The 27,560-nt window shown below is 28.1% G+C and overlaps 4 protein-coding genes across 4 annotated transcripts; 2 read left to right on the forward strand and 2 right to left on the reverse strand.

Annotated features, from left to right (window-relative positions):
* Positions 1-308: 308 nt before the first annotated feature.
* Positions 309-2,837, reverse strand: GO595_002520 (Leucine Rich Repeat family protein; the record flags this gene model as incomplete). Its single annotated transcript, XM_067915439.1, has 1 exon — positions 309-2,837. The coding sequence occupies one exon, from the start codon at positions 2,835-2,837 to the stop codon at positions 309-311; it is 2,529 nt and encodes an 842-aa protein (XP_067777286.1).
* Positions 2,838-8,558: 5,721 nt separating this feature from the next.
* On the forward strand, positions 8,559-9,770 carry GO595_002521 (uncharacterized protein; the record flags this gene model as incomplete). The annotated part of the gene is made up of 1 exon (XM_067915440.1): positions 8,559-9,770. The coding sequence occupies one exon, from the start codon at positions 8,559-8,561 to the stop codon at positions 9,768-9,770; it is 1,212 nt and encodes a 403-aa protein (XP_067777287.1).
* A 4,422-nt stretch (positions 9,771-14,192) lies between these two features.
* On the forward strand, positions 14,193-16,103 carry GO595_002522 (adenylate kinase 7-like; the record flags this gene model as incomplete). The annotated part of the gene is made up of 1 exon (XM_067915441.1): positions 14,193-16,103. One exon carries the CDS (start codon positions 14,193-14,195, stop codon positions 16,101-16,103), a length of 1,911 nt encoding a protein of 636 aa, XP_067777288.1.
* An 809-nt stretch (positions 16,104-16,912) lies between these two features.
* GO595_002523 (small GTP-binding protein) lies at positions 16,913-17,491 on the reverse strand (the record flags this gene model as incomplete). The annotated part of the gene is made up of 1 exon (XM_067915442.1): positions 16,913-17,491. The coding sequence occupies one exon, from the start codon at positions 17,489-17,491 to the stop codon at positions 16,913-16,915; it is 579 nt and encodes a 192-aa protein (XP_067777289.1).
* Between the last annotated feature and the right edge of the window lie 10,069 nt (positions 17,492-27,560).

Consider the following 27,560-nt stretch of genomic DNA (forward strand, 5'->3'; position numbering starts at 1 on the left):
GCCGCGGTAATGAAAGACCTTGATGATCTGTTAAATTTCTTAAACTATCAAATAAATAACGACATGATCAAACAATAGAAAAAAGGTCAACTTGAACACTTTCAATATTGAATATGTCATATTTTAACTCATTCGAGATAATCACGTTACATAATTCAAATCGATTAATTTTTTATATAAATTATTATATGCGAACAAATACTTTCGTTTCCTAAAAGTGTCGACACTTATATCGATTCGATGTCATTTAAATTTTTATTTAATTTTTGTGAATAAATAATTTTTTTTTATTAAACCAATTTCAAATTTCAGTGCCGTGCGACTTTAATTTTGAATTCTCCTCTTTTCACAGGCCTTTGGTTATCGCCCTGTTGTTTCGGGTTCGCTTTTGGCGTGAATCTTTTTAAGGGGTCATCGAAGTCGTTGTTAAATCCGATCACTGTCATTCCTTGTATTGGTTTCTTTTTATGCTCTTCGTCATCTAATCCCAAATCTTCATCGTCATCTATTTCATTATTATTAACCAAAGGCTGTGGCATAAAACCATTTCTACCGAAATCTTTTGGATCATAACCATATTGATTAATTAATGAACGAGGCATATTATTATCATCATTATATAAGAAATTTTGAGTTTCCATTGTATTTTGCATTTGTGGCTGATAGAATTGGGTATTATTACCTAATGTTATATTAGGAGGAGGAGGCAAAATTGTAGTATTATTATTCATATAAATATTTGGAGGTGGCGGCAAACCGTTTTCGGTTAACTCTATCGTTGGAGGCATAATTAAGTTCATGTTTTGGGGGGGTGGCGGCAAACCGTTTTCGGTTAGTTCTAACGTCGGAGGTAATAATACGTTTGCCGATTGTTTTCGCGTTCGATTCTCTATTTCATCCATTGTTGGATCATTAAACAAATCTTCTTCTTCTTCATTTGCATCCGCAAATTTGATGGTCTCTGGTGGCGGAATTATTTGAGGTTTACCATATGTAACTTGATCAAAATCATCAGAGAAATTCTTTGTAATAATTTTCTCGACTTTTGATAATTGCGCGAAAATATTTTTCGGCCATTTCATTTGAAGTTTCGGTCCTCTATCGATTAAGTTATGGAAGAAATATTCGATAGTTTCGAATTTACTTGCGCCCATAAAATCGAATTCAAGTTTTGTTATACGTCTATTATCTAATAAAGCGTTCGATAAATCTTTAATTGATTGATCATCTAATAGCAAACCATTAATTGATAAACTTATTAAAGATTTATTTTCTTTAATTGTTTCGATTAATTTTTGAGCTTCTTGTCGAGTTAATGTATTTGCATCACCAGCATTAATAATTAATTCTTTGATTTTTCGTGTTTTCTTTATGAAGTTTAATAAATATTGAAATCCACTCTTTAATTCACGTTGATAACAATCACTCATATTCAGTTTAACTAAATTCGGACATTTGTTAAACCAATTAATTAATCGTTGATCTAATGGATTTGATATCCATTCGAATTCAGTTAATGAAGGATTAATTTCATTACTAATTTTGTCATAAAATATCTTCCAATTGTTCGCATGGAAATGAATGTTAGAGAATGATAAACAATATGACTTATTCTTCGGATTATGTTTGATTAATTGTTGGAAGATTTCTAAGAAAATATCAAATTCCCATTCAACATTACGTAATATAATATGTGTTAATGTTCCGGGTAATTCATCATATTCTTGAAAACTCATTCGTGCATTGTTGGAGGATAAATCTAAATATTCAACTTTCTTAACACTACATTTGTTTAACGCAACTAATGCTGATGCGATTTCGATTCCACATTTTTCTAGTTTTAATGTTTTGACATTGGAACATAATGGAAATAACATCGAACATGAAATACATTCCGTGTTAGACAAATCTAAATACTCTAAATCTCGAAAGTTTTTGACTGTGATTAAGTTCTTAAATAACTTTTTGCTCATCTTTAAATTTAAACATTTGTCAATTTGTAATGTGTTAAGTTTTTGCTCATTAATGATCTTGGAAATACCAATAACACTATTAAGTTCAAGTGGAAAACCTAAAAATCGAAGGGTTCGAATTGATGATGGTGGAGTACGTTGAAATGATGGTGCAATAATGGATAAATCGCCAGTAATTCGCTTGCAAAAACGCATTTCTACAATTGTCGTGTTGCGTTTGAGCACTGTTTGAAGTGCTTGACATAAATCATTATCAACTTCAATATCAAAAACTAAAATGTTACATGTTGGAAGCACAACTAAACAATTGAGAAATTGCTCAAAATGGCCAAAAAAGGATTGGAATTTCGATACATAAAGTTCAGATGGTTTATCTTCAAAATAACACCGAAGTAAATTGGCTTCATTGTGACTAATAGGAATGTTGGATGTAAGACAGATGGATATAAATCGAACCCCTGGATTGCCTTGAATACCTGCCGGTGGTGTATCATTTAATTCAAACATTGGCAGTTCATTTGGAATCATTAAAGTCATAAGGGACTTACGAATTTCACACGCAATTTCAAGAGCGTTTTGATGTTGGATAGAAAACTTATCATTAGGAAAATCAAATAATAACGTATCATTATTAAGAGAAACACCAAATAATTGGAAGTAATCATAACGTTTGATTATCTTGAGCTTCTTGGTAAATTTATGCTTCTTGATTATATATAATGATACATCAGTTGCATAAAGAATCTTTTTGGATTTTTTCTTCTTAGGAACTAGAATAAGAACAGTTTGACAAACAACAGGTTTTTCAACTAATGGATCTATAATTTTGTTGATATGATAGAGAAGGTCTTGATCAAATTCCATTTGAACAATAACACGCTGATTAGAATTTGAATTATGTAAAATTTATAATGCTCTCAAATATGTGTCACTTTTTGTTATCCGGAAATAGGCTTTTCAAAAAGCGATCTGTTCTAAATTTGGTTGTTCGATTTCATATAATGATATAATATAAGAGAAACATCAAAGCATAGAATTTGTTTCTATGTCGATGTTAAAGGTTTTTTAATCATTTTTTTCGTATTTTTTCTCAAATCAGATAATCTTAAATTAATATCAAATATTGACATTTTTTAAGTTTCAAATTTTTTATTGCTTTTATTGAGTATACATTTGGAAAAAGCATATAATATTGTGATTATAAACGAAGCTTTCGTTCTTGAGCTGTAAAAAGACCGTTTACAATAATTGAACTAACCTGTTCAATTCACACACTGTTCGAAAAATGAGCAATGGAACAAAAGCTGTATCAAATTCACCTATGGCATCTCGAAAGTTAAAAATGATGGATTCCCTACAAGAACAACCTCGAGTTATCAAAAAGAAAATACCTATTTCGGTCATGAAAACAATTCCTAAAACACAAAAAAAAGAGAAAAGGCCATATATTGACTCAACACTAGCTAACACAATTCTAGTTTTATTGTTTTCCATATTGTTGTTTTATTTGGCTTATTTCTATTTGGTTTAAATTTGGAATGATCAAAATTTTCATGAAATTAATAAAGTGTACTTGTAGTTTAATACAGTAAGTTCTTATAAATCAGTAATTATTGTTTTTTCTTTAACATAATTTAAGCCAATGTGTTGTAACCATAAAATTATTTTTATTGAAAGAAATACCTTAAATTATGTTTAAATTTGATCTAAATTTCTACCAATGAGAATCTAAAACCAAATATGACTGATTTCACTAATCCTCACATGTAAGATTTAAAGAGTTGTTGTTACTAATTTTTACTTAATTGATTTGTGTGGGATTCTTTCGGTGAGTGACATTTTTAAAATCTATATTTACAAAGCATCTGATTACACACTTTTACGCTAATCTGGGATAATTTATCAAATACCATTTAACAACAAGTAAATGTAATGTAGCTTGGTGGGAAAATAAAGAAATCATTCATTTAAGTGAACATAAATCTCCAATTAAAATTAATTTTTTCGTTTTGTAAAAATGAATAACAAAATTGATATTATTTATATAAATGATATAAGAAATGTAATTTTGCATTCTAATAGATTTTAAAAATGTCACTCACCGAAAGAATCCCACACAAATCAATTAAGTAAAAATTAGTAACAACAACTCTTTAAATCTTACATGTGAGGATTAGTGAAATCAGTTATATTTGGTTTTAGATTCTCATTGGAAGATTAATATAAAATTTTTTATACTGATATCATACGATTAAACATATCAAATGTATTCTGGTGATGACTTTTTTCAATCTTATTTTTAAGTTCGTATAAGAAAATATATAAATGTTAGACTAATTTACCTCAAGTGGAGAACTGACGATAGAGTTTTTTGAATAGTTTATCGAAAAAAAGGAGTTTTATTTTGTTCTGATGATTTTCAACTTCTTTTTTGTTTTGTCAATACAAAGGAAGTCATTTCATGTTGTTCATGTACAAAAGTATAGCGAACTTCCTTTTCCTGGAAGAGTTATAACTTTACCCGGAAATGAACCAGATTCATTGGTTTGTGTTGTTCCAGATAAAACATATGCAAAGCCAAACAAAAACTACAATTCAACAAATATTTTCAAGGGGTTAGAAGGAAAATGTCATCGAATTCTTTTCTTGCCGAATTCATTATTATTCTGTTTCAAGGGCAGATCGAATTTCAATCAAAAAAACATTGGCGATTTTTCTCATTTTGAACTTAAAGATCATTATCTATATCATTATACAAAAGATGGAGATCAATGCGAAGATAATCCCAATATAACATGGAGTTTAAAGGGACGAATCGAGTGTGATCCAACAGTTCCGCTTGGTTCTGTTTCTATATCTTCGTTTTGGAATATATCACTTTGTACAATTGGCGCTTCAATTAAATCACGCGAAGCTTGTGCCATTCCTGAACTAAATTCTCAAGAACACAGAATGATTAAATGCATAAGCAAACAGGTATATGAAAAGGAGAGGCCCAAAAAGTGATCCAGATGAAACTTTCAAAATAAATGTTTTTAAATATTTTTCTTTTTTCTTATTTATTTTTTGACTGATTATAAATCTGAAAAATTTTATATTTTTGAATGTTTTATAGTAACTTTATATTATTTACATTATGTCTTTTATTTATATTCGATGTTTGAATTTTTTGTAATTTAAAAGTTTAAGCTTCAAGTACCTTATTTTTCTAACTTTGATACCACTTATTTATTATATAAAACAAAAAAGCATACACATATAGAAGCTTAATAATAAATTTGTGGAAAATAGCACGTGCAAATGATTGGAAACTTTTAATTCAACGAGCTGAACAATGAACGAATATCGATATCCATTAAAGACAATGATGTTGAAGCCAATATTTTGATAAAAACCTGCGCATTTTTGAGTGGTGTATGTTTTTATGTAATGAGCCAACGCTTGTCGCGTTTCATAGCGCAATGAATTGTTTTAAATATTTCTTCTCGAGTTGGATTCCGATTTAACAAATGTATCACGTAACAATTTTAATGTTACATTTTTGCAGGGGACATTTGAACATAATAAAAATCTATTAAATGCTTCTGCAAGAATGGATTCTATATCAATGTTATTAGTCCAGAATAAACAAAATATTAATGCATGCGATGAAAACGAAGAAACTGCATTACATGTAATCATCTTAATATTAATATAAATTGATGCAATTGTTTGTGAAGCAGCACAATATTAATGTAAATTCAAGAGATAAATTTAATTGATTCATTTTTTTTTGAACTCCACCATCATTTCTCATCACAAGAAGGTTATTCTAAAGCTATAAAAATTATAAACATGAAAGGAGTTTAAAAGTATTTTTATTTTATAAATTTTGAACTCCACTTCGATATGCTACCCAACATAGTCAATCACAATTTGTTAGATTCATTTTAGTTCATGATGATATAGACATTAATTGTAGGAATAATGAAGGATGTACACCATTGCAATTGGCGAATTGTTTAGATATCATAAAAATATTACTGAGTTATGATAGAATAGATGTTAGTTTGTGTAACGATATGGAATTCGTCTTTAAATCATTGGCCTCCTTTACATATGGCCATAACTTTGAAATTACTGAATTGATAAAAGAGCATGGCATGAAAAACGATTCTAATTTATTTATTTTGTAAAATAAAATTTTGCACACAATTAATGAGTCTAATGTATTGTTTTTATAATTACTAAAGACTATAAATGTAATTTATCAGATTTTTTTTTTATGTGATTCAATGAATCAGAATCATAAATCCAAAATATGGATCCAATGGTGCCTCTAATTAAATTCATTAGATCTATTTATTTTTTTCATCAAGATTTTTCAATATATATCAAAATCATGTTAATTCTTTTTGACATATTGATAATATAGTTTTGTACTGCATTTCATTTTTTGCCATTAGAATGTCTTTACATTGTTTGTTTTGTTGCAAATATAATGTTATTAATTTTAACCAATAAAATAGAGTTTTCTTTAAAGAAGAGTCTAATCAAATCCATACAAATTTTGTGTGCATATTCAAAAAGTTCAAGACCACAAATAATCGATTTTTTATGACCACGGATTAACCTGCCAGTCAAAAAGTGTTCGTTTTGAATTGAATATTCCATAAAGCACATGTAAAAAATGACACCATTGAAATCATCATTCAATTTGTTTAACAAAAATAAAATTCGATTTTCTTCCTATCACACGAATTAATTGGAGCATAAAGAATATTTGATTTTATTTATACTTCATACTCCATGGAACCAGTTGGAAATTTCTCAAAATTTGATACTTCTTCCAAAAAAAGAAAAAATAAAAAACGTTGATGTTTATAACTGCCAACAAAAAAACGATTAAATCAGAAATTTTACGTTACCCTAAGGAAATCAGGGAACTTTTTCTTGGTTTAATCGGTCCGAATGCATTGAAAATTTTGATGGTTTTTTTTGTTGTTTTGAAAAGCTTGAAAACATGATTTTAGCAGTATAACACTCATGTTTTCCCTTTATCTTATTCGTTAAAAAGGTTTGCTTGATAGAAAATTTCGATTGCAAGAGAAAAATTGGTACAGCTTAAATTTATTCATTGAAATAAAGAACTCATATGTGTGAATTCATGTATTTCATTTCAAACAGGTTCAGGTATGTGATTCAACAAGTTAGTAATTTCCAAAAATGCTAAAGGATCAATCGGCTGAAATGGTTGATCATAATTGGGTTTTGGATCTTCAGTAGTAATTGTTTGTTTTTCCATGTCTTTTTTAAGTTGTGTATTTGCTGAAAATTTGGTGATTAGTCTTGCACAATAGAAAAAATCTTCTTCTGAGTTCTCATTTAGCCTTAATGACCTTACTTTTCTGATAACAGAATTCCATCTGTTCCTTACGTTGTCTAAAGTTCTGTCCTTTAGGAACTTACAAAGTATTGACCATTTCGATCCATATTCATTATATTTTAAAAATAAGATTCTGTCTTCTTCAGGTGTCCAAGGGGAACGATTTACTGTTGGGGATAGATAAAATTTCCATCTTTCTCTGCATTGTCTCGCTGTTCTTGTTTTCACCAATGAACTAATGAGTTCCCAATTCTTTGTACCATTCTCTTGGACAAGTTGGATAAGTTTCTGATCTTCTTCGTATGTAAAAATTTTCCTTCTTTTCTTGTTTTCGTTGGATGACATACTAAAAAAAAACTGTTTCCGGTTTTCCAGTAAATGCTTTCAAAAAATGAAAATATCTTTTTATTCACAATAAATTATTAAATCAATTTATCTTTTATATACAAGAAATATTATCCTTTATTTGCGTTAAACTTTATAGTTTTGCATCAATTCATGAAACGCAGGAAATGCAATCTGAAGAATTTACAAGAGTCAAATTTGGCTTGAACTTGAATGGACAACTCAAATTCAGTAACTTTTTATATGCTATCGTCACAAATTGAGGGTTTGAGAGACGACGCATTGATTTCGACCTGTTATCAAATTAAATTAAGATTATTCGATAAACTATTGAAATAATTTTATTATAAACGCAAATATCTTGTTATGATAATGCTTTTTTACAAAACATTTTGTTTTAAAGAATTAGCAAATGATATGTAGTTAAAAAAAAATTCTTAATTACATAAATATCTATCAAAAAAAGCTCAATCCAATAATTTTTTGGATGAGAAAAATGTCAGCTTTTCAGAATTCTTGAAATTAAACTGAATGGTCGGAAATTGAATGGGAGTATTGAAAGATTTCAGTTATTTAACTGACAACCGTTTAACCATGGATAAATTTGAAAAAGTTGTAGCCAAATTGTTTGGAAAAAAAAAAAAGGTAATACTCAAAATCTATTAAAAAATTTATCTTTAATTTCAAAATGTAGCAAAAATAAATTAAAGTTAACAAGATGGTTTATAATAATTTGTGGTTTAATATTTAGATGTTGAGATCTCATTGTTTTTTTCTGTGATTAGTAAAAAATGTCAAAGCCATTGTCGTGAACACAAGTCAAAAAGTCAAATTTTCTGTTGTTTTAAAACGATGAAGGCTGAAAGTAGTTAACGATGATTGGGCCAAAGAAACTTAAGGCAACTTCTTATGAAAAATTAATCCTTGGTGGTGGTTGTTATTGCCAACTTGCATTAAAGGTAAAGCCAACAAAAGTTAATGAAATTGTACATGAAATCGCAAAAAAAGCAGTTGGATGTAGAACTTTATTTGATGGACAGAATTATATTTACACTCCTTTAGAATGCCCTGTGTTCAGAATTCCAAATAATTTTCCTTCTCTTGAAGAAGCTCAAATATACGCTTCAACATATTATACTGTCCCTTTATCACAAAGGCTTGCCTCAATTTGTTACAACGATGACACTGTTATTTTACATAATATTCATTCATCATGTGATGGGGGATACTTGAAAATAATTCTGAATTATCTCATAGGCGGTGATGTTCCACCTGGACCTGAACCATACATTCATGAATCAGCTTCAGTTACGTTTAACGAAGTCATAAAATCTGTCAATGGACATCGTGATTATAATACAACCAAAGTTATAGGCACTAATCCTTCAATTCCAACTGATCCAAAAGTCACTGCATATTACTATCCTGTTAATATTGATTTCAGTGATATGTCAACACACTCTAGTGGCTCTCTGCGTGGTCTCACTGATTTACTTTGGAGTTCAATGATATTAACGGTCTCCGCTTCAAACGGAAAATTTTACGACGCAAAAGTGGAAAATGCTGTTGATACCCGGAGAGTTATTAGCAATCCTGGATGGAAGCATGCCAATGAAAACACTGTAATTTGCGTTTATGCTAATGATCTTACTGAAGATTCTTCAATATCAGAAATGTGTGATTCTTTAAGAAAAGACTTTAATAAAAAGATTACTAACAAAGAAGTGATTAAGTCAATCCGTGACTTAATGACTGGATACTCTCGTTCTGTTGATTATGCAACATGCGGAATATCAAATATTGGACCACTCAAAACAGGTGGAGACATTGTTGATGTTACAGTAGGTACATCGTTCGTAAGAAGGCTTCCACCTCCTGGCGGAGTTTATTTCCATACCATTAGTATTGATGATAAAATGTTCAAAGGCAGAATGTACTCAAGCCCATTCACATTTAGTAGAAATGAAACGCGGAAACTGGCTGATGCTATGAGATACTGTCTAACAAAGGTAAAAAAAGATATGAAGATTGGCGATGTGGTTAAAGATCTTCAACAAATGTACGGACTAGGCAAGTATAGAAACTGATTTCAAATATTACTAATAATTATAAAAAAAATTTTTGAATTTAATGAATATTCAATTGAAAGCTATTTTTTAATTTTCCTTATTTACCAACAAAAATCAATTTTGGACTTTGTGTCATCACTTTTATCAGCGGAAATGAATGTTGCGTAAGAAGAAAAGCAAAAAAAATTCAAGTTAAGTTGTTAATTAAAAAAATTCGGGGCGATTCGGGAATCGAACCCGAGACCTCTCGCACCCAAAGCGAGAATCATTCCACTAGACCAATCACCCTTTCGAAAATTTATTTATCAATCGATATAATATATATTGTATGGTATGGGAAAACATGTTTAATGGAAAACATTAAATAAAGTATCTTATAAAATTGCCTGTCTATCGGTGGTGACCGTTTTAATTTTTACTTCAAAGGTCATATAAATGTGTGATAAAAAACTAGAAAATAATCTCAACAAAGATTATCGAGAGATTGATTGAGAGAAATGTCATCGATTCAAGAATTGCACTTAACATAAAATCAAAATACTTTTCACATTACAAAACATCAATAAATAGAATTATGGATACATATTGTAAATATAGAATTGAATTATCTTTTGTTCAAAATTACAATATACTTTCAAAGAATGATTGGGAACTTCATAAGAAATATGTTAAAGAAGGTGTTAATCCAAATGAAATAGCAAAAATAATTCGAAATGATGAAATAGAAAAACTTCAAGAAATATCATCACAAACAAATTTCGATTTTAATCAAACAATTGAACCATCACTTTATGAAAGATGCTCATTTGTTAACAAAGAAAATGTTTCATTAATTGATTTTGCAGCATTTTTTTCTGCAATTAAATGTTTTAAATATTTACTTATGAATGGTGCAAAAGTCAAAAATACAGGTAAATATGCAGTTGCAGGTGGGAATGAAGAAATCATTCATATATGTGAACAAAATCATTCTTCATTTAAAGGTGCATATGAAACAGCAATTCAATTTCATCGAAGTGATGTTTTTCATTATATTTATGAAAACGAATTAGAAATCACTAACGGAGAAAACTTAGAAGAGGTTTGTATTTTCTATCAAAGTTATGAAATTTTAACATTTTTGGTAGAAAAATTTGGTATTACAGAAAAAAATCTGCAATATTTTCTAAATGCAAATAATATATATCTTATGAAACATATTTGTAAAAATAATCTTCCTTATGCTGCTTTATTTAAATTATTGAAATCAGGAGCGTATATTGAACTCATACAATACGCTTTAAAACAAAATAGTGTTAATATTAATGAAAGAATGATTTATTTGTTTTATTTCAAATTTATTTTAATAATTTTTTATTTTAATTTAATATTTGGAAAACATTTAAAATATTTAAAACAGCACTTATGTATGCATCTCAGAAAGGTTACACAGATATAGTGAAATTACTTCTTGAACAAAAAAATATTGATTTTAATGCTCGCGATCTTTATTTGTTTTGCTTGTTATTTTTCTTTCCGTTTTGCTATTTTTAAGGAAAATTTCGTGAAATATTTTTATAATATTTTATTCAGCACTTTTTTTTGCAATAAAAAATAGCCATAATGAAATAGTTAAATTACTTCTTGAACAAAAAAATATTGATTTTAATGCTAAAGATCTTTATTTGTTTTGCGTCGAATTTATTATATTAAAATAATATTTCATTCTAATATTTGGAAATTATTTATATTATTTCAAACACCACTTATATTTGCAATAAAAAATGGCCATAATGAAATAGTTAAATTACTTCTTGAACAAAAAAATATTGATTTTAATGCTCAAGATCTTTATTTGTTTTGCGTCAAATTTATTATATTCAAATAATATTTCATTATAATATTTGGAAATTGTTTAAAATATTTTGGACAGCACTTATGCATGCATCTGAAAAAGGTTACAGAGAAATAATAAAAAGCCTTATTGAAAAAAAAGGTATTGATATCACTAAAAATTATTTTTATGGTTTAATGTTCCGAAATAATATTTGGGAATCATTCAATTTATTTCGTCGAGTAATTATGAGATCAATTTATTATGGATATCCTGAAATTTTTAAAATTCTAGTTGAGAAAGAAGAAACTGAAAAGAATAAAAAAGAAATTTATTTTAATAATCTGATATTTCAGCATAAAATTTAGAATTAAATTGAATAATTTAGTGAAGAATTTAAATTAGCAATTAACAAAGGAAATGCTGAAATCGTTAAATATCTTCTAGAATCGAAAAGTATTAAAAATACAAAATTTGTTTTTAAATTTTATTGATAATTTATTTAAGGATTTTAATATTTCTAAATTCTATTTGAAACAGCACTTTTGATAGCTTCCCAAAAAGGTTATACAGAAATAGTTAAATTACTTCTCGAACAAGAAGGAATTGATATTACTACTAAAGATATTAATTTATAATTTTTAAGAATTATTTAAGTAACTTAATCTTCCAAAATAATATTTGAAAATTATTTAAATTATTTAATACAACACTTATTTTAGCTTCAAAAAATGGTCATACAGAAATAGTTAAATTACTTCTTGAACAAGAAGGGATTGATCCTAATGCTAAAAATATTTAATTGTTTTATTTAAATTTTATTTTAAAAATTTTGGATTTCAAAATAATATTTGGAAATTATTTAAATTATTTCGAACAGCTTTCTTTATTGCATGTTTATATGGACATATTGAAATAGTTAAATTACTTCTTAAACAAGAAGGAAATGATATCAATCTTAAAGATATTTAAAAATTTTATTTGTTATTTGTTTTAAAGATTTAATGTTTTTAGAATTTTTTTGGAATTTCATAATGTTTTATAAAACACCACTTATTTGTGCATCTCAATATTGTTATGTTGAAATAGTTAAATTACTTCTTGAACAAGAAGGAATTGATATGAATGCCAAAGATATTTTTTTATTATATTTAATATTTATTTGCATAATTTGATGTTTTGAAATAAAATTTAAAAATTATTTTTATTATTTCAAACAGCATTTATGGTCGCACTTCATTATGAATATACTGAAATTCTAAAATTATTTCTAAAATATGAAGGAGTTGACATGAATACTAAAAATGTATTTTTATTTTATTCAGTGTAAATTTGAATAATTTAAAAATTCTTTAATTTATTTAGTGATTTTATTTTTGCTGCTGAAAAAGGTTTTATAGAGATGATCAAATTTTTACTAAATAAATCTAAAAACGAAATTTATGTATCAGATGTTTTTTTTAGATATTATTAAATCCAGCACTAATGTTATCATCTTATAATGGTCATTCAGAAATAGTTAAACTACTTCTCAAACAAAAAGACATTAACATTAATGTTAAAGATGTCTATTTTTTATATTTGAAATTTATTTTAATAATTTTATATTTCAAAATAATATTTGGAATTGATTTAAATTATATGAAACAGCACTTATGAAAGCATCTTATAATGGTTATCTAGAAACAGTTAAATTACTTCTTGAACAAGAAGGAATTGATATTAATGCCAAAGATATTTATGTGTTTTATTTAATATTTATTTTAATAATTTAATATTTCAAAATAATATTTAGAAATTATTTAAGTTATTTAAGACAGCACTTATGTATGCATCTAGAAATGGTCATACAGAAATAGTTCAATTACTTCTTGACCAAAAAGGAATTGATATTAATGTTAAAGATGTCTATTTTTTATATTTGAAATTTATTTTAATAATTTTATATTTCAAAATAATATTTGGAATTGATTTAAATTATATGAAACAGCACTTATGAAAGCATCTTATAATGGTTATCTAGAAACAGTTAAATTACTTCTTGAACAAGAAGGAATTGATATTAATGCCAAAGATATTTATGTGTTTTATTTAATATTTATTTTAATAATTTAATATTTCAAAATAAAATTAGGAATTTATTTAGATTATTTGCAACAGCGCTTATTGGAGCAACACAACATAATTGTATAGAAACAGTTGAATTGCTTCTTGAGCAAAAAGGAATAGATATTAATGCCAAAGATATTTATATTAAATTTTTAATGAATGCTTTAATAATTTAATATTTGATTATATTTTTTGGAATTTCATGATAATTTTTAAAACAGCACTTGATTATGCGAAATACAAAGGTTACACAAAAATAGTTGAATTACTCCTTAGCAAAGAAGGAATTGTTAAGACCACATAGATATTTTTATTCAATAAGAGCTTTAATAACTTGAAATCTCAAACTTTTACTCATGTTATTGCTAAAGGAGCAACACTCCATGAATACTAAGGAGGTTTCGATGATGATATGTTTTAATTGGTACGTTAAACAGGAATTCGAAATGAAATCAACTTTAACGTTTTTTTTTTCATAAATAACCGTCGATAGAATTTAACGTCTTCCGTTAGATTGGATGGAAGAAGAAAAACCTGCCTCAGATTACAAGATATTTGTAAATAATTGTGATAGTTACATCGGCTCTGCCGTTTCTAATTTTCTTTCTTTAGCTGGTTTCACTGTTTTTGGATATGGAAAATCGGCGCCAAATCCCAATATCCATCTTGTTTCTTCTCGCAAAGAAGGTATACTCTCAACTATGCTTTCAGTTTTTGATATGGTTGAAGACACTAAATCTGTTGAAGAAGCCCTTGATATTGTCAACTCCAATCCATTACATCATAAAATCTCGCTTGTAATATTTTCAACATTACTAACCTGGGGAGGTCGTGTTAAAAAAGAGAAAAACAATGAAGAAGAAGAAGAGAGTCATGAAAATGAGGAAGAAAATGATGAACCTAATCCTGAAGACTACATTCTTGAAGAAGGTTATCTCACTCGCATTCCGCACAAAGCTGCCAAAAAACAATATCTTCTTGAATCAAGGGCACTTCAAGTCAATGAAGAAATTGATAGACTTAAAGTTTATATATTTGGTGTTGGTTTACTATATGGGTATGGAGAACATATTTTCTTCCCATTTTTCAAGGATCTTTGGGAGAATAAAACTGATTATTTCCCATCTTCTAAATCACACATTTCTTGTATCCACGTAGGAAACCTTGGAGTAGCTGTTAAACACATTCTACTTACTTCACAAGATGATACCGAAGATGAAGAAAATTTACACTCTCCTTATTTTATACTTTCAGAACAAAATTGTCCAACTCTCAAACAAATTGCAAAAGCTTTCAGTAATATTCTTGCAGATGGAAAAACTTGTGATTTTAACGAAGATATTCCTGAGCTACAAAAGTTAATTTTAACTGTTGATCTTCCATCTGAATCAACATTTTTGAATGATGTTGAACCAGATGATTTATTTTGTGGAGATGGAATTATATCATGTGCTGCTAAAGTTGTTGATGAATTTCGTGAAAAGTATAATCTTACGCCTCTTAAAGTTCTTGTAATTGGACCTCCTGCATCAGGATTTGTCAAAGTTGGTCAAACGATAGCCGATCATATTGGGGCACCCCTAATTGATACGTTAGGAATTGTTTATGATGTTCAAAAAGAAGATTCCGAATTTGGACATGAAATCAAATCAATCGTTGAAGAGAATGAAGGTATCATCAGTAACGAGGTCATATGTGACGTGGTACATCGGAGAATGGCAGAAAGAGATTGTAGAAATCATGGTTGGGTTATATGTGGTTTTGCAGATAACATAGAAAAAGCAGGCGAATTGTTCGACGAAGGAGAAGAAGAACAAGCAAGTCCTTATTTCGAACATATACCAACCCATGTAATTGTATTAGATGCACGGGATAAAGAACTTGAAGAAATTGCTGCTCAAACTAGTGACGATTACAAGAGCTTTCAAAAAGAACTTAGAAGGTATCGGAAAGATAATGATGGTGATGATAACATATTCGAATTTTTTGATGATCGTGCAATTCCATCTTTAATTTGCGATGCTCTTGGAGAAACCAATGACATCATTTTTGATTTTATTGGTCCAAAAAGAGATTTCGGAAGGCCACAGGAGGAAGTCGATGCCGAAATTGCCGAAAGAGAACGTTTGAAGAAAGTTAAAGAAAACGAACAAAAGCAACAACGCAAAGAACAACTTAAAGAAGAAACAGAGAAATGGAAGCAAGGCGATGCAATTCATCAGGTTTGTGTTTCGCGACTTGAAACAGTCGATTCAAATTTCTTATCCGAAAAAGCGAAAGATTTGGAAAATTATATCGAAGAAGAAATTATGCAGCACATAATAAAAGGACTAATTGAGGTAGGTAAAAAGATGCCTGATGACCCAATTGATGCATTAGCAAAATTTCTTTTTGCGGAACATAGAAAAGTTCAAAACTCAAACAAATGAAATAAAAATTATAGTAGAAATCACTATTTTCAAATTTGTTTTTCTAGAACAACAATTTTTCCAAGTCGGAAATTTGATAACTTGTATTATGTCATTTTTTTTTTGTTACAAGGTAATTATGTCATCAGTTTTTGGATTGTTTTTGCTTGTGAATTGATTAGTCACCGTTGAAAATTATTCCAAAACTTGATTTATTTTTATCAACTGCACGACTTATGCTGGTCATAAGCAAAACTATGAAAACTAGTACTATATTCAATGAAAAATTCAAAATAAAAAATGAAAAATTGATTTCAATCATGTTTTTGAATTTTTGTATACTTTGTTTCACTAATAATAAAATTGTTATATTGCGGAATCTCTTTATCGAATTTTAATTAATTGATGAAAATATTATTAACATTATATATGATATTTATTTATTCAAAACGAGTAAAAATATTTTTCGCAAAGCTTGAGTTTTCCCAGCTCTGAGCTTGATCATAAAATTACAACAAAATTTAAAAACGAGTATTTCATATAAAATTTTATAATCATTTTTCTAAATTACACTCATCAAATTTATACCAACAACTTTAAATACTACTGTACTTCAGCGATTCTTGTATTAATTTAATTTTTGGTATGGGAAAAAGTGCATTTCCCCAAAAAATGTACCCCACAACAGTCTAGCTCATATAATAACACGTACTCTCACCATCAATAGAACTCAATGTATGGTTACGAGACACCTAAATGCCTTGGTTCAGCACCGAGTAAATTTCACTCAAAAAGTCAAAAAAGTGAAAATTAGCGCAACGCCTTATTTTTTAGAGAAGAGTGCATTTTCCTTTCTTTTTCTCTTTTTTACCTTTTTTGACAGTGTTTTCGGCTGGAGCAGGAGAACTTTGCTCACGGATTTTTCTTACGAGTGCAGTGAAAGCATTTTCGATATTAATATTAGCAAGGGCGGACGTTTCGTAGAAAGTTGCACCAAGCTTTTGAGCAAGTTCTTCACCCTCGGTTTTGCTAACGACGCGTTTATCTTCAAGATCGCATTTGTTACCACAAAGAACAACTGGGACATTTGATGTTCCCTTTGTCCTTGAGAGGTCACGGTAAAATGCCTCTGCTTCTTCGAATGAAGCACGGTCATCAATCGCATAAACGATGATAAATCCTTTACCTTGTCTCATGTATGATGTTCTCATGGGTGCAAAATCATCTTGACCAGCAGTATCAAGAATATCAAGTTGAACGTTTTCATTATCGACAAGTAAAACACGTTTATAGGAATCTTCAATTGTTGGATCATAATCAGTAATAAAGTAACCTTGGACAAATTGGATTGTAAGAGCAGATTTACCAACGGCACCAGCACCAAAAACAACAACTTTGCAGTCGGTCATTTACAAAATGATTAAACCATCATGACGGTTTATGTGAATTTGGTGGTTGTAAACCGAAACAATGGTTTCTGACAACGTTAAAGATAACCGATGAGATGATGATTTTGGTAAAAAAAATCAAAAATTTAAGAATACTAATTAAAAAGGAGTTAAAATTTTGTTTGCTATTTAATGTTTTTTATTTATGATTTTTTAGAAAGGTATAAACAATAAGGTTTAGTGACCGTTAACATGTTCATTGGAGGGGCGACAATTGTATTCTGAAACAAAAAGGATAATTGGGACCCATCCGAATAAACTACTCAATTATTTACTGTCACTTTTTATTTGCAGATTATTATAAAAAATTAGTGCACTAAAACATGATAAATATGATAAATATATAATTGTGTAAATGAATTTGTTGAATATATAATTGTATAAATAAATTCGTTGAATATATAATTGTGTAAATAAATTGTTGTAAAAATATCATTCAAAAAAAGCTAAAGCTAAAACTCATTTTTTTAGGACCTTTTATCTCGTCCAACGTCCACCATCACGTCCATACAATTATACTTATAAAAATAACATAAATCATCATGTTTTCTGCAATATTGATTTTTACATAAATTATACAAAAATAATCAACAGTGTTATTTAGCCTACGGGGTAATAGTTTTTGCAAAATTTACATATCAAATTTCACGTGTTTATTATTATCAATTACTTTTTTATTTTCAACATTATTTTTAATATCATTTTCTAAAATCTTCAATTGAAGATATCAAAACACTCATTTGAATCATCTATTCTAGATTTGATTTTATTGCATTTTACTGTTAGTTTATATTTGATACATTTGATTATTTCATTCTTAGCATTCATAAACTTATTATTAACTTCAGATAATGATATATTAGTAAGTTTCTTTTCTGATATTTTTGCTAGCAAGCATATTATTAATAAATTTGGAATCCAAAAAATTCAATATATTAAGTTTATCATCGTAAAACTTTCCATTAACGAAAATAATACATTGTTTGATAGGTTTTATAGTTCTTTTATCTATTTCCGTAAATATAAAATGATAATATTTAAAATTAACAACTTTACATTTATCATTATATTCAGATATAATATACTCTTCAAATGACTCCATATTTATATAAGTAAAATAATATAAAAAGTTTCTTAGAAACTCCGGATCATGAAATAATTCTTATATATAAACAAGGTATTCTATTTTTACTTAAAAATTATTTGGTAAAGTTAAGGTAATCCTTCTAACTTTTATCCATATATTGAATCTGGTGTGTAGATCTTTGATTTTACTATATTCATTCCACATCTGAACAACATTAAAACAACTAGCAGGAATCTCTTTTATTAATTCATAGTAATATTCTCTAGAAATACCTGGAAATAATATTATATCATTTAATGTTCTTTTTATATCTTTATATATAAATTTTACAGTTTGAACACATATTATAACATTAATATTTAAATTTCTTAATTTTTTGAGTGATCTCGAGAGATCAGTTTTATTAGATCTCAACAAAGTATGAGATGCAAAATCATCTAAAATTAAAAACATGAATGAAAATATGTTTTCCAATTATATTTAATTAATTTCAATGATATATATTTTAATAATTTTTCATTATCAGTCTCACCGGAGACTCGAAACTTACTATGTTCGTTATTAAGGTGATGTTTATTTAAAATTCTTGTTAACTCTTCATCGATTTCTTTATAATTACTGTTAATATATTTTGTAATGAAATTATTTACGTTTCAAAACAAGTTCCATATATTTATTTGAATGATCTAATAAATGAACATCTTCCATAGCTACAAGTTTACTTTTTTTAATTAATATTTTATAATTATTTACTGTTTCATCAAATTTATTCCTGGTAAAACATATTACAATTAATTCAGAATGAGGTTCATTAAATAAGACTTCTTGATATGCAGATAATTTTAAATAAGTATAAGATTTACCTGATCCCAGAGGAGCTTTTATAAAAGCACATATGCCATTCTGGGATAGAGGGTATTTTTCATACATAGGTGTAATTAGAGCATTATCTAATACTTCTTCATTCATTTTACTTATTTTATTGAAGTTTTCATCAATTTATTTGAATTTACTATCTATATTATAGGATTTGATAATATTTAATTAATAATTCATAAATATAAAAGTTATTATTTTATATTAAACCTTCAGCACGTTTCCACTTATCGAAATAAATTTTCCCAGTTATATCTCTCGCTAGAAATATTTTATATCTACCATGATCAGTTAAATTTTGAATTCTTATTGTAGCACCATTATCATAATAAAATTCATCTTTTGATGGTGAATAACTATATCCTTCAAACTCAATCCCGTTATATTATTCAAAGGGCACCCAATCATTAGGCAGCTCATCAACGTAATGATATATCATTATTTAATGAATTTATGTCTATGTGATTTATATCATATTTATTAATAGGATCCGAGTTTGATATGAATTGTATAGCAATAAGCCTATGCTTTATATATTTATTTCCTACTGATTCTACTAAAATTTCATATTTATTATTTTCATTATCATAACTAGCAGGTAATGGTAGTATTTGATCATATAACCTGATAATTGTAATATACAGTTAGAGATTTAAATGTGTCCCAGGAATCGAGTGGTCCCATACGTTAAAATAGGTTAATAAATAATCTTTAATAAAACCTCATTCTTATCAATGTCAACATTAACACCAGCAATGTCACTAGATGAAATTAAACAAAAATTAGATACTATTGGTATTTCTTAAGAATTTACTCGATCATTATTAAGAAATCCTGACTTTATGAACTTAGAATATGAAAATCATCAGCTTTGTTTTTTCTACGAATATGCATCTGAATTCGATGATGTTACTTTCACTTTTAATCAACTAGCATTCGTCTTTAATATGTGCCGTAAAACGGTATCTAGAAGTATCTCAAATGGTCCACAAGATCCAAAACCTTTAGGTCGACATAGAGCATTGAATGAAGATAAAGAAGAAATAATTGATTCATCTAATGAAGGTCATGCAATGACCCAAAGGCAGTTATAATCTCATAATCAAATTTTTCAATATTTTTTCCCATGGTCACTTTTTATTATTTCAATCAGCAACGATCACATTTCTGTCAAAAGTAGATGTAAATACCTGAAACTCGCATTGATGTATTTTAAACAATTTTCTTATATTTATGATAATAATTTAATGATTGATACAAAAGGCACTATAATTAGCTTATTGAAATTTTTAAAATCTGAGCAAGGAAACATTTCTTTAAATAGACTTAGCTCAAATCCTTTAGAACATTCTTTTGGTGTTTTAAGAATGAAAGCTCGAAACCATGATTCTATATGTAAATTCATTAATGACATTAAAAGGGTCAACTTCATCAGGTTACATAAAAGTGAGTACATAAAAACAGTGATCAGACACAGAATTAATGATTTTGGTAAAATTATCGAACTTTATGTCACTTTTTATGATTAAAATTTAAATGGTTCATTATAATCAATTGTAAGGTTAATATATTTCAATGTGAAGGATCCACTTCTTGAATCTGTCATGAATGAAATCAGGAAAATTTATGAAAAATAACAAAATAATAATAATGATACTATATGTAGCACAAAAGACATTACGTTGAATCCGACTTCTCAATCTAATATACGAGGAAGACAAGAAATGAATCAGCCTGGAAGAAAATATTGTGCTTGGACAAAAACTCGAAGATTTAAACGACGACTTTGGTGGTGATTTCAATAAATTGATGAAATATTTTCCTGATCGCTCTCCAGAGTCAATAAAATAGAAAATAATATGAATGAACGTTAAGTAAAATTCTTAACTTTACTTCTCATTTTTTTGTAAAAATAATGTATAGGAACCACTCTGGTTGTCCGTTTAGCGTTGAGAAATTGTCCACTTTTTTGGTAAAAATTTCGATCGTTTTACTGGCGTTGAAGTTGTCCGTTGGACACTATAAATTGTTCCACTTTTTAACGTTATTTAGACGTTTCCTGCCATAACATTAATTTGTATTCATCGGTCATTATTAAAAATTGTCCACTTTAAACCGTCGGAGACTATAATATGTCATATTACTTCAATAAATGTCCTGTACGGAAATTTTCAAAAATCATTCGATTTCTGAGTAAATCATTTAAAAAGTGCGAATTGAACAGATTTTCATCCACGTCGTGAAATATTTGGATATATCGTCTAAACAATTAAACATTCAGACCATTTTTAAGTACACCAGCTGTAGGGAACTGCTCAAGAATCATTTAATTTCTGAGTAAACTATTCATTTTACCGCATACTTGCACTTCGGTTGTGATCGTTTGCTATCGAAAAAACCAGGCTTGGCCACCGCTCGCAATTACTAAAAAAAAATTGTTGTTGAGTGTTTTACTCAATTTGCCCCATATGGAATAAATGGATTGACGACTCCATCGACTTTCCATGTTGGAGATATTGTAAGATCCCATTTAACGCCATAGAAATACCTTTGATGAGGTGTTACGTCTCCCTATCATTGACGGTTTTTTGGGGCAGTCCACAATGAGTTGTGTTGTTGTAAACATGTATCCAATTTCTAAGTTCTCCAATATTATTGCATTTTCTGCTGTACTCCAAAATCTTTCACATTTCCCATTTTGCTGTGGGTTTTTGACTTCTGATAAAACTTGTTTGATTTCATTATCTTCGAGGAATTTCTTAAAATCTCCTTTGAATTCCTGACCATTATCGGTCCACACATAAAATAAACGGTTGCCACAGAATTGAATTATCAATTCGAGGCACTTTTTTGTAGTTGCTGATAATTTGTTGGAGATTGCGTCACAATATACAACGTAACGAGAATAATCATCTATGAAAGATATTAAATATTCTCCGTTATGATTATAATAATCAGTTCGCCAAATTAAATCTGAATTTGATGCTTCATATCGGCAACGATAGGGTTCTTCGGACTTTAACGGTCACGTGTACGATAAGGCGTTGTTATCCTTCATTACGTCGTATATCATATGGTGTGTTGTAATTTCTTGGCACATAGGAACACTTTCTGATTTGGAAATTATTTGGTAGAATGTTATGTTAACGCCAGTTTTGTATATTCTTTGTATTTCGATGATATTATTTTTGAGTATATGGCGTAAATCTACTTTTTGTTTTCCTCTGGTAATAAGTAGATCAAGACCGTTATCGTCGATCGCCCTTCTAACAGTTCCTGGATGTACTTTTTTCGTTACCACTATTCGAGTAAAAGGTTTTCTTCTATTTATGATAACTCTGGCATTGTTGTTTTCCTTTGCTGAATTGCCTTGACAGTAGCTTCTAGCCAAAAAGGGCAAATTTCGATCTTTTTCCTTCCTTGCAAGCTCGAAAATTTGAGTTCAATAGTTTACTCAAAAATTGAATGATTTTTGAGAATTTCCGTACACAACATATAACTTTAATAAAAATTTATCGAAAAAATTAATATTTTGATTATCATCAAAAACCTTCTGAGTTAATAACTTCATATTATTTTTTATGCAAACTGGAAAAAAAATCCGGTACTCATTAGTCAAAACGACCTGGAGCAATTCTTTCATATCTCGAGAAATACGATCCTAAGTTTCAAGCCTTTTAATAAGATTATTAAAATACAAATCATTCTTGTTTCATTATTTCTTATTTCCAAGCGATTCTTGTTGTAGAAGAAATGATGAACTCAATTAAATCACATAGTAATGAAAATTCAAACATACTAGTTATAGAAATCATTGATCAAATGGAAAGTACTAAATATTATAATTTTATTATACGACTGAAGAATTTTATTATACGACTGAAGAATTTTATTCATAAATGGGACGTCTGGATGAATTCTTTTCTTCCATTCGATGATGGCAATTTTCTTGTTCAACAAGATGTTCATATTCCATCAATATCTTATAAATTCATTAGCAGAGAAAACGAATAATAATTTTGTTATAGTTTTGCAAAGACTATGGAAAGTGATGTGTAATATTAGTACTGTCCTACAACCGTGGGAAATTTGAATGGGTAGTATTAAAAAAGTGGAGACTCCATTCAATCATAATGGAGAATTTGAATAAGGTGTAATTTGCATTCGAAAATTGGCTCTCAATTTGTTCTCTGAAGAAAAATATTTCAATTCAATTTTATTTTGAATGATTCACGATCAAGAATTAAGATATTGTGAAATATTTAATCATCTCTGTATTACAACACAAATTTCATATCAATGTTACATAAAAATTCATTTTTGATTTAATTAATATTTTATAAATTGATCAATAATATCAATTGCTTCGCATCTAAATTCTTATGAATTGTTATGTTCTACATATTAATTATGTTTTATTAATTTTAAATTGTATAAAATTCAATCTCTACGACGATCAGAGCAATTAAAATAATATATATATATATATATATGATGTTTTGTGGAGGTTGGATGAAAATAATTAAATCAATTGCTCAATGAAATAATAATGTAAACATTGATTTGTAAACTTTTTGAATCTAATTAATCATATGAGCTCCATTTCTGAAATTAGAATAAGTATGAATTCATTTTTAACTAAACCAAATGTTCACTATGTATTATCTATATCAAATGAAAGTCGTTCTAATTATATATTTGCCAAATTATATTTGAATGATTTGAGCAAATGTTGGTACATAAAATGATGAAAAGAAACACATATAGGTGAGAATAAACATATTTAAATCAAAATAAATAAAAATAAATGAGAATTAGCAGATATAAGTGAGAATTAACATAAAACAAGTAGAATCATAAAGCAAGATAATGAAATATTACGACATTCATTCGATACCATCTTTGCCAAATTTTATTTTTGTTCGAATAATTATAATAAAAAAAAAAATGGCGATAATTGTAAATTATTCAAAATGAAATTGAATGAAAATATTTTTTTAAGAAAACAAATTGAGAGTCAAATTTTGAATGCATATTTCACCTTATTCAAATTCTACATTATGATTAAATGGGACCACGACTTTTTGAATGCCACCTATTCAAATTTACCACGGTTGTAGGTAAGTACCAGAATAAATCATACATTAAAAACTTTATGTCATATTTGTCAATGTGATAGCAAAAAAATGTATATATCGAAATTAATAATGCCGATTTTGAAAATGCTGCTAACCCGAAGGGTATGAATGAAATGAATAATGATATACCAATAATATGTAGAAATTTGTATCGTTGAAAAAAAACAATATCAACATATATTTTTATTGTAATTTTGTTGTCTTTGACCAACCTCCGGTGCCGGAGTGTTGCTGTGTGTGTACTTTTAGTTTAACTAAATATTTCTAATCATATAAAATTTTTTTAGTATTAACTGACTGTCTTTGGTTGAACTGCATGTTTCTAGTTAACTAGCTGAACATTGCAACAACATGAAATTGAATGCTCATTTCCTGATAATATTTAAATATCTCGCATCAATATACTAGGTAAATTCTGCACCAAAGTTTCTTTTTAATAACACGTTTAGCATTTGTCTTGGTTGTCAATTCTTCCATGGTTTCCAAAACCCAACTAATTGGTCTGTACTGTTCGGAAACAAATTCTCTAAAATAATCTGCAATTGGAATCGAAATGATCCTTCTTTCATACTAGTCAATTGTTTTTCCTCCGATATCAATTCTTCTCGTTCATCACCAAATGCCCATTATTCTACTTCTTCATCATGTTTTCTCAGAAATGTATTGGCTTCTTCTATTATCAAAATTGTTGTAAGATTCATTCGTGTTTTATCATATTTAGTTTAGAATCAGTGAATTGATAAATGTCTAACTTTTTTTACAAAATTTGAATCTATAGTGCATCGTAATACACCATCAAAGTTAGTGATATAGGATGGGGGTAAATAAAAAGTGATATTTGGGAGATATCAAGATAAAAGTCAGAGAAGATATTTGGGAATTACAGTTTCCACAATTATTCATCAACAATATAAGATGATGACAATTGCTCATACACCAATGGTTGAAATACATTGTAAGTCAGAAGTTATTCGTAATTATTATATTAAAATATTGTTATTCTATGAAATAAATAATAAAATACGATGCGCAGTTACAGATTATGGTGGCGCAGTTCCTGGAGCTTTTGCAGATGAACTTCAACGAATAGATATATTTCCAGTTATTGAAAGATTTCCATGTATATGCCATATCGTTAATTCGAATGTCAAAGAATTTACATATTACTTCAAGAAGTTATAAATGTATTTAATACTCCATGCTTTATAGTCTTTTTGATGAGAAAGGGTGTACAAAAAAATCACATCTCGAATACAGTGAGATAAGATGATATGTACAAGTGAATTAGTGAACATTAAGCTTGATTATTTTTAATATTTTGATAATATACATATATTAATATTTGAACATAGTTTTGCTCTAATTTATCATTACTCTTTTATAGTCTACATTAAAATTTCCCTGAATATCACGAAAATTTTCATGGAAATGATCATTTTTATTATTTTATCATTACATTTATATTTCTATTCATTTTGATTATTTTATGTTATTTATGTTATTTATTATTTAGATCATATTCACGAAAATCAAACTATTATTTGACATTCACAATAATCTAACTTATCAATTTTGACTTAAAAAATGTAATATTTCAATGAAATAAATTAATTTTCAAATATGATTTGTATATAAATTGTTTTTTGAAATTAATTTTCGAAATTTGATAACGAAAACTAATTCTTTTTAACTTCAAAAATGTAACATTTTAATGTGATAATATTGCTTTAAAGAAGTGTATATTCGCACTTCTTTCTTTGTTTTGAAATAAAGTTATCCAACATATCTTCATGATGAAAATGGCAAACTTTCAATTCAATTTTAAAACTTTTTCGAATTGATTTATGTCATCGCCACTTTTTCAAAGTATGAGAGTATATAAAATTAAAATTGACTGTGGTAAGAGAAAAAGCGCCTGACTTCACTTCCTCCACTTTTTGAATGATTTCATAGAATAAATTCTATTCGTAAATAGAAAAAAATATCATACGAACTTTTTGAATTGCATTTACGACAGGGGGCCCCGAAATGATCGCCGATACCACTTTTTGAGGGCACTCAAAAAGTGGTATCGGCCCGTCCGTGCCTGTGAACGACTATTAATCCTGCTTGTAGTCGCAACTTTTTAATGATACTAAGCGAATATATTATATGTGTGCATTGAAATTTAAAAATTGAATGGTTTACAAAACATGCCGATACCACTTTTTGAATGTTTTATTCAAAAAGTGGTATCGGCATATATTGATAATAGAAGAAAAAATACCAATATATTAATATATAGTAGCACAAGCTAGCTGGATGCATCCAGTTCGATTAAGCACATGAAAATTAAGCAATCGTTGTTCATATCAGTACTAGGCTTATATAATATAAGTAAACATAAAAAATAATAAAAATCAAATGAGATGGAATTATTTAATCATTTCAATGCAAGCATCAGTTTGACCTGTATACCTATCCATTGTGCGCCATGCTTCATAGGGTGTTAAGGATTGGTGAGTGAGTTTTTCTCAAACTTCGATGCGTCCAAAAATAATTATATTCATGAATTATGCTATTAATCTTAGGAATGCTCCATGCAACATTTGGTCCTTTGGCACGTTCAATCGTCAACCAAAAACGTTCTATCTTACCATTCTCCTCTGGAGTATAGGGGTGAGTACGGTAATCTTCAATACCATAAAGCTGGAGTATAAATTGAAATGGATTGCCGGTAAATTCTCCCCATTATCAATAGTCAGCATTTTTAGGTCGATGTACAACAGAACCTAGAGCTTTAATAAGCGCCGTGGCACAAGCTTCAGAAGTCTTACTTGATAGGACTTCATAATAGATCAGGAAGCGAGAACGATCATCAATGAATCCAAGGAGATAAAATTGTTCTCCTTCAATGGTAACATAGTGAATATCTGCATGCCATAACTGA

Source organism: Histomonas meleagridis, assembly GCF_020186115.1.
Source record: "Histomonas meleagridis strain 2922-C6/04-10x chromosome Unknown contig_182, whole genome shotgun sequence".
NCBI lineage: Eukaryota > Parabasalia > Tritrichomonadida > Dientamoebidae > Histomonas > Histomonas meleagridis.